This window comes from Anomaloglossus baeobatrachus, chromosome 5 (genome assembly GCF_048569485.1).
Source record: "Anomaloglossus baeobatrachus isolate aAnoBae1 chromosome 5, aAnoBae1.hap1, whole genome shotgun sequence".
NCBI classification, from domain to species: Eukaryota; Metazoa; Chordata; class Amphibia; order Anura; family Aromobatidae; genus Anomaloglossus; species Anomaloglossus baeobatrachus.
Window position 1 is genome coordinate 77,998,280 of NC_134357.1, and position 13,447 is coordinate 78,011,726.

The 13,447-nt window shown below is 45.5% G+C and overlaps 1 protein-coding gene across 1 annotated transcript in view; it reads right to left on the reverse strand.

Moving 5' to 3' along the window:
- PCGF6 (polycomb group ring finger 6) overlaps positions 1–13,447 on the reverse strand; it is an 81,495-nt gene that overhangs the window by 17,899 nt on the left and 50,149 nt on the right. Inside the window, exon 9 of the mRNA XM_075352319.1 lies at positions 8,405–8,491. Within this exon, the coding sequence (XP_075208434.1) occupies positions 8,405–8,491 (87 nt within the window). The remainder of the gene's footprint in view (positions 1–8,404; positions 8,492–13,447) is intronic.

Sequence of the window (13,447 nt, forward strand, 5' to 3'; positions counted from 1 at the left end):
AACACACCCATTGTGTCTAATACACCCACTCTGCTCCCACCCAAACCCTCCTCCCTGCCTCTTCCCAGTGGATGTGCACTCAGAGAAATCACAGATACAGCAGCTCTGCACAGCCAGGGGAAGAAAGTGTGTGCGCGTGTATATACAGTGTATGTGTATGTGTGCGTATATACAGTGTGTGTGTGTATATACAGTGTGTGAGTGAGTGTGTATGTGAGTGTGTATGTCATACTCACCTGTCTGCAGGGTCCGGGTGCCATGCTTGCTTCCAGCCCCTGTCTCGGTCCCGCCGCTCTGGCTGTGTGCAGTCTCCCCGGTGCATGCACGAAGCTTGCAGGACCTGGCCGTGGATCACCTGATGCAGTCACCTGACGCATCAGATGATCAATTCTCGCCGGCTTTTTCTTGCCCGGCCGGCTATCAGCTGATCCTGCCGTCAGGGGACTTCATCAGCTGATTACCGGCAGCTCCTGCAGTGATGGGACAGGATCAGACTCCGCTCCAGGAGCTGCTGGTCATCAGCACAGACGTGAGTATTTATTTATTTTTTTTTTTTTCTACTGATGCTTCAGCTGATTGTATAATCGGCTTTTATACAATCAGCTGATGTGTGATGTGATTCACATCTTTTATCCTGACACATCATCTGATCGCTTTGCCTTCCTTCCAGCAAACCGATCAGATGATATTGGATCCGGATTGGACGGCGCGGGACCCTGACCCAGGATTACTGCGGAGGGGGGTTTATTTCAATAAAGATGGAGTCACTAATTGTGTTGTGTTTTATTTCTAATAAAAATATTTTTCTGTGTGTTGTGTTTTTTTTTTTTTCTTATCATTACTAGAAATTCATGGTGGCCATGTCTAATATTGGCGTGACACCATGAATTTCGGGCTTAGGGCTAGCTGATAATATACAGCTAGTCCTAACTCCATTATTACCCGGCTAGCCACCCGGCATCAGGGCAGCTGGAAGAGTTGGATACAGCGCCAGAAGATGGCGCTTCTATGAAAGCGCCATTTTCTGGGGTGGCTGCGGACTGCAATTCGCAGTGGGGGTGCCCAGAAAGCATGGGCACCCTTCACTGTGGATTCCAATCCCCAGCTGCCTAGTTGTACCCGGCTGGACACCAAAATTAGGCGAAGCTCACGTCATTTTTTTTTAAAATTATTTCATGAAATTCATGAAATAATTAAAAAAAAAAAAGGGCTTCTCTATATTTTTGGTTCCCAGCCGAGTACAACTAGGCAGCTGGGGGTTGGGGGCAGCCCGTACCTGCCTGCTGTACCCGGCTAGCATACAAAAATATGGCGAAGCCCACGTCATTTTTTTTTTCTTTTTGGGTAAAAAACTGCATACAGTCCTGGATGGAGGATGCTGAGCCTTGTAGTTCTGCAGCTGCTGTCTGCTCTTCTGCATACAATGAACATTTTGAATAAGGAAATGACATCAGACCTTTTTTATTTTTTTCATCAACAATCTTTAATGGCATTGTGCACTGATTAAAAACGCAGTGAGCAAAAACGCAGCAAAAAAGGCACCAAATCGCGGCAAAAACGTGACATGCAGCATCCGGTCACCTGCACTACAAGTGCCAGAGTGGAGAAAGATAGTGACATGCAGCACACTATGTGTCAGAGCAGAGCATGTCACTGTCTCCACTCCGCTGACCTCACAGCCCGTACACGCTGCGATGGATGCAGGGGGACACAGAACAAGTAATCGGCCGACACTGGAGTCATCTGATTACTTGGGATAAATTGAGCAGTAAAATGCTCTGGTGCTCGATGGGCGAAGCCCATGCCGTTTTTTTTTAAAAAAAAATTAATTAAAAATAAAAAAAAAAAAAAAAAAATCACATTGTTTGTGGGCTCCCGCTGCATTTTCTGTTGCTAAGGGTAACCAAAGCAGCTACTGGCTGCTAGCCCCCGCTGCTTGGTGTTACTTTCACTGGCAATAGAAATGCAGGGAAGCATTTTTTTTTTTTTTTATAAAGGTTTTTCCCTGAAAACGTTTTTAAGAAAATGACGTGGGCTTCGCCATATTTTTGTATGCTAGCCAGGTACAGCAGGCAGCTACGGGCTGCCCCCAACCCCCAGCTGCCTAGTTGTACCCGGCTGGGAACCAAAAATATAGAGAAGCCCTTTTTTTTTTTTTTATTTCATGAATTTCATGAAATAATTTAAAAAAAAAATGACATGGGCTTCGCCGAATTTTTGAGTCCAGCCAGGTACAACTAGGCAGCTGGGGATTGGAATCCGCAGTGAAGGGTGCCCAAACTTTCTGGGCCCCCCGCTGCGAATTGCAGTCCACAACCGCCCCAGAAAATGGCGCTTTTATAGAAGCGCCATCTTCTGGCGCTGTATCCAACTCTTCCAGTGGCCCTGGTGGCAGGTGGCACGCTGGGTAATAAGGGGTTAATACCAGCTATGTTTTACCTGCTGGTATAAAGCCCGAGATTCTAAATGTCAGGCCAAGGTTGACCTGGCCATTAAGAATCTCCAATAAAGGGTTAAAAAAAAAAAAGACCACACAGAGAAAAATACTTTATTAGAAATAAATACACAGACACAGTAGGGACTGCATGTTTATTACTCACTCTCACCCCTCCACGATGGAGAGATTTCTGTACTGACCATGCCAGGAGAGAGCGAGGGAAAAGAGAGCGAGCGAGGGGGGGGAGGAAAAGAAAGCGAGCGGGGGGGGGGGGGGAAGAGAGCGAGCGGGGGGGAAAAGAGAGCGAGCGGGGGGGGAAAAGAGAGCGAGGGGGGAGGAAAAGAGAGCGAGGGGGGAGGAAAAGAGAGCGAGGGGGGAGGAAAAGAGAGCGAGGGGGGAGGAAAAGAGAGCGAGGGGGGAGGAAAAGAGAGCGAGGGGGGAGGAAAAGAGAGCGAGGGGGGGGAAAGAGAGCGAGGGGGGGGGAAAAGAGAGCGAGGGGGGAAAAGAGAGCGAGGGGGGAAAAGAGAGCGAGGGGGGAGGAAAAAAAGAGCGCGGGAGGAAAAAAAGAGAGCGCGGGAGGAAAAAAAGAGAGCGCGGGAGGAAAAAAAGAGAGCGCGGGAGGAAAAAAAGAGAGCGCGGGAGGAAAAAAAAGAGAGCGCAGGGGGGAGGAAAAGAGAGCGCAGGGGGGAGGAAAAGAGAGCGCAGGGGGGGGGAGAAGAGAGCGAGGGGGGAGGAAAAGAGAGCGAGGGGGGAGGAAAAGAGAGCGAGGGGGGAGGAAAAGAGAGCGAGGGGGGAGGAAAAGAGAGCGAGGGGGGAGGAAAAGAGAGCGAGGGGTGAGGAAAAGAGAGCGCAGGGGTGAGGAAAAAAAGAGCGCGGGAGGAAAAAAAGAGAGCGCGGGAGGAAAAAAAGAGAGCGCGGGAGGAAAAAAAGAGAGCGCGGGAGGAAAAAAAAGAGAGCGCGGGAGGAAAAAAAAGAGAGCGCAGGGGGGAGGAAAAGAGAGCGCAGGGGGGAGGAAAAGAGCGCAGGGGGGAGGAAAAGAGCGCAGGGGGGAGGAAAAGAGCGCAGGGGGGGGAAAGAGAGCGAGCGGGGGGGAGAAGAGAGCGAGGGGGGAGGAAAAGAGAGCGAGGGGGAGGAAAAGAGAGCGAGGGGGGAGGAAAAGAGAGCGAGGGGGGAGGAAAAGAGAGCGAGGGGGGAGGAAAAGAGAGCGAGGGGTGAGGAAAAGAGAGCGCAGGGGGGAGGAAAAGAGCGCAGGGGGGAGGAAAAGAGCGCAGGGGGGAGGAAAAGAGAGCGAGGGGGGAGGAAAAAAGAGCGAGGGGGGAGGAAAAGAGAGCGCAGGGGGGAGGAAAAGAGAGCGAGGGGGGAAGAGAGCGAGGGAAAAGAGAGGGGAGGGGAGAGAGGGATAAGAGGGGAGAGAGGGATAAGAGGGGGGCAGAGAAGAGGGGGAAGAGGGGAGGGGGAGAAGAGTGGGGGGAGAGAAGAGAGTGGGGAAAGAACAGGGGGGGGGGGCAGAGGTGCTCTGTCACCAACTGTCTCCACTCTATGACTTGTGGTGCAGGTGACAGACTGCAGACAGTTGGTCCCATGCAGCAGGACAGATGGCAGAGCACAGCGGTGACATGCCTGTCAGTGTCTTGCTGCTGGGAGGAGCAGATGATCACACTGCCCGACACCGGCCGCTCTCCTGACATCGCAGCAGAGCGGGCGGGTGGAGAGTGTGAGCACATACTTACGTGCAGGGGGGGATTCAGCTAAAGACCCCCCCCTGTACTGCACCCTGGCGCCCCGTGTCTCAGCCTCTCTGCAGGATGTCGGCTCCACACTGACGTCCTCCGGCTCCTCCCCTCGATGCTGGGCTGTGACGTGCGGTAGTCACCGCCCACAGCCCTGTCACTCAATCTGAGTGGCGCCGGCATCCTGTGACGTACCCGTCTTGTTTGAGAGCCCGGAAATGCCGGGACGTCAGAGGATGCCGGCGGCCACAGCTCCAGGGGGTCATGTGACTGGCACTGAGCGTGCAGGATAGCGCCGCTCAGTGCCAGAACTGGAAACAGAAGGCAATGGAGAAGACGCCTAGAAAGGTAAGTATAGCTCATACAGAAAATAAAAAAAATGGGTGAACCACCCCTTTAAGTGTTTGGTCTCACTCACTTCTGCATCAGGTGAAAGCCACTGAGGTCTTTGCATCTAAATATAAGCTGCGGTAATGTGTGCATAATGGGCAGGTGGTGCAGATTCTACGTCACTGGCGTTGCTCACCTCTCAACACACTGGATAAACTCTTAAAGGGGTTGTCCACTACTTTTACATTGAGGGCAGATCAAAGTGTGCCTGCGCAGGCCCTCACTGTCGGCTAGTGTGGATGACGTAGGACGCGTCATGCACCCTGGCTTCAGAAGAAGGAGGACAGGCTGAAAGAGGAGGCACCCATATGACCCATCTGCACTGCAGCGACCGGTTTAGGTAACTATTATAAAGTGATTTGTATGTTCTACACAGTGGCCTGGGCTCTTATATACAGCATGTTAGACTGATGTATATAAGTGCCCACTGGTGGTGGACGCAGCTTATAGTCACCAAATCTGGTGACAGGTTCCCTTTTAAGTCTTTGCTGCCAGGGAGTCTAACCATGGGGTCATACACAGCTCGGCATTCAGAGTACTGGTAGAGCTGAAGCAGATAAAACACAACCAAAATTGCAAAAAAAGTAAAAAGTGACCACCGCTCCCCCCACACTCATTCCTCATTGACGTCATGCAGCGAGGAGGAGTAATGGGCCTTGGACCCCATTCTAGTAAGTGATGGGACCCCTCCGCCACCATACCTTCATGACACTGGGTGTTAAATATTTTAGGATGGTTAACTCCTTCACTAAACTGCTCCTGAATAATTATTTTGTCCACCACAAAGTGCACGTGATATTTTTCTTATGTGCCTTATCTACTTTGTTATAGGCTGGAGTATTATGCACACGGATGCGCTTCTTACCATCAATATGCTGAATTTCTAATGGCTAAAATCAATACAAATAAGATTTTTATAGTGAACACATTCAGCAGACAGTGAAATTTCACAATTAGCCGCACTGGGCAATTACATAGAAGCAATGTGCTGGGAAAGACCATGTCTGCACTAAAGCTGTCAGCTAGAATTGATGTGTGCCTCCGCAGCTCGCCGCAGCCACACGATTCACAGTGTGGATGGAGATGTGCGGTGGAGTTGCACACATTTTGGACATTATTCACACAGGTCTCAATGAATCAAAATAAAAAAAAAAAGAATGACGACATTTCCAACCCTGCGGCATTCATGTTTGCAGAAAAAAAACAAAAAAAACCACACACACACACACACACACACTATATAATATATATATATATATATATATATATATATATATATATATATATATATATATATATATATATATATATATATATATATATACACATATACATATACATATACACAGTTAGGTCCAGAAATATTTGGACAGTGACACAATTTTCGCGAGTTGGGCTCTGCATGCCACCACATTGGATTTGAAATGAAACCTCTACAACAGAATTCAAGTGCAGATTGTAACGTTTAATTTGAAGGTTTGAACAAAAATATCTGATAGAAATTGTAGGAATTGTACACATTTCTTTACAAACACTCCACATTTTAGGAGGTCAAAAGTAATTGGACAAATAAACCAAACCCAAACAAAATATTTGTATTTTCAATATTTTGTTGCGAATCCTTTGGAGGCAATCACTGCCTTAAGTCTGGAACCCATGGACATCACCAAACGCTGGGTTTCCTCCTTCTTAATGCTTTGCCAGGCCTTTACAGCCGCAGCCTTCAGGTCTTGCTTGTTTGTGGGTCTTTCCGTCTTAAGTCTGGATTTGAGCAAGTGAAATGCATGCTCAATTGGGTTAAGATCTGGTGATTGACTTGGCCATTGCAGAATGTTCCACTTTTTTGCACTCATGAACTCCTGGGTAGCTTTGGCTGTATGCTTGGGGTCATTGTCCATCTGTACTATGAAGCGCCGTCCGATCAACTTTGTGGCATTTGGCTGAATCTGGGCTGAAAGTATATCCCGGTACACTTCAGAATTCATCCGGCTACTCTTGTCTGCTGTTATGTCATCAATAAACACAAGTGACCCAGTGCCATTGAAAGCCATGCATGCCCATGCCATCACGTTGCCTCCACCATGTTTTACAGAGGATGTGGTGTGCCTTGGATCATGTGCCGTTCCCTTTCTTCTCCAAACTTTTTCTTCCCATCATTCTGGTACAGGTTGATCTTTGTCTCATCTGTCCATAGAATACTTTTCCAGAACTGAGCTGGCTTCATGAGGTGTTTTTCAGCAAATGTAACTCTGGCCTGTCTATTTTTGGAATTGAAGAATGGTTTGCATCTAGATGTGAACCCTTTGTATTTACTTTCATGGAGTCTTCTCTTTACTGTTGACTTAGAGACAGATACACCTACTTCACTGAGAGTGTTCTGGACTTCAGTTGATGTTGTGAACGGGTTCTTCTTCACCAAAGAAAGTATGCGGCGATCATCCACCACTGTTGTCATCCGTGGACGCCCAGGCCTTTTTGAGTTCCCAAGCTCACCAGTCAATTCCTTTTTTCTCAGAATGTACCCGACTGTTGATTTTGCTACTCCAAGCATGTCTGCTATCTCTCTGATGGATTTTTTCTTTTTTTTCAGCCTCAGGATGTTCTGCTTCACCTCAATTGAGAGTTCCTTAGACCGCATGTTGTCTGGTCACAGCAACAGCTTCCAAATGCAAAACCACACACCTGTAATCAACCCCAGACCTTTTAACTACTTCATTGATTACATGTTAACGAGGGAAACGCCTTCAGAGTTAATTGCAGCCCTTAGAGTCCCTTGTCCAATTACTTTTGGTCCCTTGAAAAAGAGGAGGCTATGCATTACAGAGCTATGATTCCTAAACCCTTTCTCCGATTTGGATGTGAAAACTCTCATATTGCAGCTGGGAGTGTGCACTTTCAGCCCATATTATATATATAATTGTATTTCTGAACATGTTTTTGTAAACAGCTAAAATAACAAAACTTGTGTCACTGTCCAAATATTTCTGGACCTAACTGTATATATATACACACATATACACATACATACATACACACATATATATCTCTATCTATCTATATATATATGGTCATGCAAAGGAATATCCCCTCCCCCCCCAAGGTATTCAACAATTTTTAAGATTACAAATGATTCGTTAGAATTCTTTAGTGTTATTACATGTACTTGGTCATTGATATCAGATCGGTGGGGGTCTGACACCCACCACCTTCACTGATCTGCAGTTTGTAGAGGACAGGTGTACACAGCACCACACACTGAGCAGTGGTCATCCCTGGGTACTGCAGCGTAGCTCTATTGAAGTGAATAGGAGCCGAACTGTAATGTCCAGGAATGACCACTACACAGTGTATGGCGCTGTGCTGCTCCATATCAGACCTGGCTGTTCAGTGTCCGACCCCAAACAGTCCTGGACAGCACCGTAAATGCACAGGAAAAAAAAAAAACAACAAAATCCTGCACCAGTATTTTAGGGTGAGCAGTCTTTTTTTTTTTTAAAAAAAAAAATACATGTTAAAAGTCAATCCAACATTTCAATTCCTCCATTCATGACTTTGGCTTAAAATGAAAAGCAAAGCTGAATAAAAAAATGCCATGTACGATGGCTACTAGACAACAGGAAAATACTGAACACACTACAAACAGTCCTCTATTTCCAATTTTTGGTGCAAATTTCGAGTCCTTGTCAATTTTTTACGCCAAACTCTTGTGCTTTTCTCTACCTCTCCCTCCCCATGCAAACAAACACAAAAAAACAATAGCTTTTCTTTCTTTGTAGCTGAAGAAGTAACAGTAGCCTAACATGGTAAGACCATTGTTTGGTACTGGATACACACAGGTATACGATACCTGAAGAGCCCTTTTTCCAATTTCACCAAGGATTTCCCTTAAGGTCTGGTAATGTTCCAGGAGGTGATCCGCACATATAATGTCCACCTGTCAAAAAACAAAAAGCTGAACTCTTAGTCACAAACCAGATCACTACTGGTACATTGTGCACAATTATCTGTCTGTCCTACAACATAGAGGGCGGCTAGGGGTAGGTGTGAGGAGCGGCGGTCTCGGCGGAGTGTACCTGTACAGACCACTATGGTCATACACAGGATGAGCGGCTCTGGAACTCATGATTAAAACTAGTTTTGAGCGAGTACCGTATTTTTCGGACCATAAGACGCACTTTTTTTCCTCCGAATTTGGGAGGAAAGTGTGGGGTGCGTCTTATGGTCTGAAGCTGAGGGGTAGGGAGCTGTGGGGAGTCAGCGCTATGCAGTGGGATCACAGGAGGCAGGGAGGGTCGCTGCTGCAGGAAGCCGGCGGCTGGAGAATCCACGTGTGCCCGCTGCTTAAAGTAAACGAATATTCATTAGCTGCTCCCCGCCCACCTCTCTCTGCAGTCAGCGGGGGTGAGGAGCAGCTAATGAATACTTGTTTAATGTAAACAGCGGTCACACGTGGGTTCTCCAGCCGCCGGCTTCCTGCAGCTGCTGGGGAGACTGTGTCCACTGTTTAGGAGGTAGGAGCAGGGTGCGGCTGCAGTCATGTCTCGCCCGGAGGATGTGCAGATCACTGCAGTGTCCGGACCAGAGCACGGCATACCATCACAGCACAGTCGCAGTCTCTGTGCTGAGGGCTCAAATACTTTCACTTTGATCCTTCCTCTGCCCTAGAAACAGTCTCCCGTAGCTGACAAGGACCTACAGTGATGTAATGCAGAGGGGTGGGCCAGAGCAGCACAGAACAGCACAGTGCCCGCCTCTTCATTACATCACTGCAGGTCCTTGAGAGATGGGAGACTGTTTGTAATGCCAGGATCAAACTGAAGCATGGTGAGCAGCATATCTGTAAAAGTAAGGCAATAAATAATATAGTATAAAGGCATTACTGTACACCTGGATGGGGTTGGATCATATATATATTTACACACACACACACACACACACACACTATATAACTACACACACACACACACTATATAACTATACACACACACACACACACACTATATACCTATATATACACACACACACACACACACACACACTATATACCTATATATACACACACACACACACACACACACACACACACACTATATAACTACACACACACACACTATATAACTATACACACACACACACACACACTATATACCTATATATACACACACACACACACACACTATATACCTATATATACACACACACACACACACACACACACACTATATAACTACACACACACACACACACTATATAACTATACACACACACACACACACTATATACCTATATATACACACACACACACACACTATATACCTATATATACACACACACACACACACACACACACGATTGGAGGATCACACATATAATGATGGGGAACATACATATTCCACGATGGGGGCCATATATACCTGGAAGGTACCCAGAATGGAGGATATGAGGACAGAGTTTGGGGATATTATTACCTCAGTAACACTGTCAGCAATAAAATAACAGAGTGTCATGACCACATTCTTTAACTTTAATTTTATTTTTTTTCTATTTTTTCCTGCTCTAAAACAAGGGTGCGTCTTATAGTCCAGTGCGTCTTATAGTCCGAAAAATACGGTAGTTAACTATTCGTTCTCGCTATGCTGTTAGTGAGTACTGTCCACTACTCGCATATTCGTTACGAGTTAAGTCACTGGGAAATACTCACTAAGTAGCGAGTAACCAGAAATCCGTACTATTTGCTACTCGCATGAAAAGTACGCTACTTAGCGAGTATTTCCCATTTACTTACATTGCGCTCACTACTCGTAACAAATATGCGAGTAGCGGACAGTACTCGCTAATAGCATAGCAAGTACGAATAGTCAACTACTCGCTCAACACTAAACATTTCATCATGGCAGCTGTCGTTGTGTATGGTAGTGATATGTGGAGGATCCGAACATCAAGACAAAGGAATATCGAAAGTGTGACGTCTCTGGAGGACGCACCACCTCCCTCCGCAGCATAAACAGACCCCGTAGGCAGTGCACACACTATACATTATGCTGTAGTTATGCCGGCTGCACACTGGGGGGGAAACCGCCTTGAGGTTTTGCAACGTTTGTAATTGATCACAGCAGCAGATGCATCAGTACGTCAACCTCACAAGATGACAGTCACGGATCTAAGTGTGAAATTAAACAACCGAATACAATTTTTTTTACATTTAGTTTTTAAAGGAATATTGCAATACACTATAACCACCTATGGAATAAAGCGCGGATGCAATAACCTCTCCCCGAGGATGGAACCGAGGGGCTGTAGGGAAAGTGACAGTGGCACCCGGCAGATTTAGCTCATTCATCTGAATGGAACCTGCAGAAATCTGTGTTTGCTGTTAAAACAACCCCATATAGATAGAGGAGGCAGATTTTTTGCATGAATTTAACCCTTATGGCTTATGAATTTGCGTTGATGACTGTTGTATTAAAAAGGTGTAGACAGGGCTCTTCTAATCAGGTCTCGTAATAGGAGCTTGTGTTGTGACATCGCGGGGAAAAGGGGAAACAAAAACATCCGGCATGCTGGCATCCTCCTACCAGATCTGCCCGTCTAGTCGGGTGTGAGCTGTTTTCGGTGCTTGTGTAGTCTGTGTATGCAACGGAAGAATTGTAATCCCATGTGTTAATGAAAATGTGTGTTCTCTCCACATGGTGACGGTCCAAAAACCAGCATCTGAGCCGAGCCATTTATAGTCACTGATTGACCCATGTTTTCATAAACCCATCTCAAAAAAAGCCTAATGCAGAATTTCTGCAATTTTTTCCCCCCATTTTTGTAATGAGTCAAATTTAGGCATTTTTGTTTTGTGGAGGTGGGAAGAGATGGAGATTGGAGTAATGACATTTCATGAAAGCAAAGAGGATATTCTTGGTGACGGGTCCTCTTTAAGTAAAAACTACTTTCTCTTGTGACATAAGGAATAGATACAGTGGGGTAAGTATTTGATAGACGGCCGATTTTGCAAGTTTTCCCACCTACAAAGAATGGAGATGTCTGTAATTTTTATTGTAGGTAGACGTCAATTGTGACAGAATAAAAAAAATCCAGAAAAATCACATTATATGATCTTTAAATAATTAATTTGCATTCTATTGCATGAAATAAGTATTTGATCACCTGCCAACCAGCAAGAATTCTGGCTCTCACAGTCCTGTTATTTTCAATTTAAGAAGCTCCTACTCTGCACTCATTACCTGTATTAGTTGCACTTGTGTGAACTTATTACCTGCATAAAAGATCCCTGTCCACACAATCAATCACACTCCAACCTCTCCACCGTGACCAAGACCAAAGAGCTGTTTAAGGACACCAGGGACAAAAAAATTGTAGACCTGCACAAGGCTGGGATGGGCTACAGGACAATAGGCAAGCAGCTTGGTGAGAAGGCAACAACTGTTGGCACAAGTATTAGAAAATTGAAGAAACACAAGACGGCTGGTAAACTTACTTTTTCTGTGGCTCCATGCAATATTTTGCCTCATGGGGTAAGGATGATTCTGGGAAAGGTCATGAATCAGCCTAGAGCTACATGGGAAGACCTGGTCAATGACCTGAAAAAAGCTGGGGGCCACAGTCTCAAAGATTAACGTTCTCAACACACTACGCCATCATGTATTAAAAACCTGCAGGGCACGCGTTGTCCCCCTGTTCATGCCAGCACATGTCCAGGTCCATTTGAAGTTTGCCAATGACCCTATGGATGAGCCAGAGGAGGCATGGGAGAAAGTCATGTGGTCAGATGAGACTAAAATAGAACATTTTGGTATCAGCTCCACTCGCCGTGTTTGGAGGAAGAAGAAAAAAGTACAACCCCAAGAATAGTATCCCAACCATGAAGCATGAGTGTGGAAACATCATACTATGGAGGTGTTGTTCTGCAAAGAGGGCAGGGAGACTGCACCATATTAAGGATGGATGAGGGTTACGTATTGCTAAATTTTGGCCAACAACCTCCTTCCCTCAGTAAGAACATTGAAGATGGGTCATAGCTGGGTTTTCTTGCACGACAATGACCTGAAACACACAGCCAGGGCAACTAAGGAGTGGCTCCATAAGAAGCATTTCAAGGTTTTGCAGTGGTGTAGCCAGTTTCCAAACCTGAACCCAATAGAAAATCTTTGGAGGGAGCTGAAACTCAATGTTGCCAGTGACAGCCCCGAAACCTGAAAGATTTGGAGAAGATCTGTATGGAGGAGTGTGTGCAAACCTGGTCAAGAACTGCAGGAACGGCCGACCTCTGTAATTTCAAACAAAAGGTTTCTGTACCAAATATTAAGTTCTGTTTTACTATTGTATCAAATACTTATTTCATGTAATAAAATGCAGATTTGTTATTTAAAAATCATACAATGGGATTTTCTGGATTTTTTTTTATTCTGTCTGCCACAGTTCAAGTGTACCTACAATAAAAATTACAGACCTCTCCATTCTTTGTAGGTGGGAAAACTTGCAAAATCTGCAGTGTATGAAAAACTTATTTTCACCAGTGTCACCAGAATGATTAAAAGGATGGTGTTGCTCCGTTTGAACGTGCACTAATTATATATATATTGGGCGGTTGCTGTGGCACTCTGTGAGCAAATCCACCAATAAGGACTCTTTCACACATCTGTTTTTTACAATCAGTCGCAATCCGTCGTTTTGTAAAAAAAAAACGGAACCAGCGCTGGATCTGTTTTTTTTTCATTGAGTTGTATTAGCAACGGATGGCCTTGCGTTTCTCTTGTGTTTCGCGCTCTCTCTCTGGATGGGTTCATATAGGTTTTCAATGGCAAATGCCATGTTAAAAAAAAAAAAAAAATTATATATATATATATATATATATATATATATATATGATACGATGGATCCG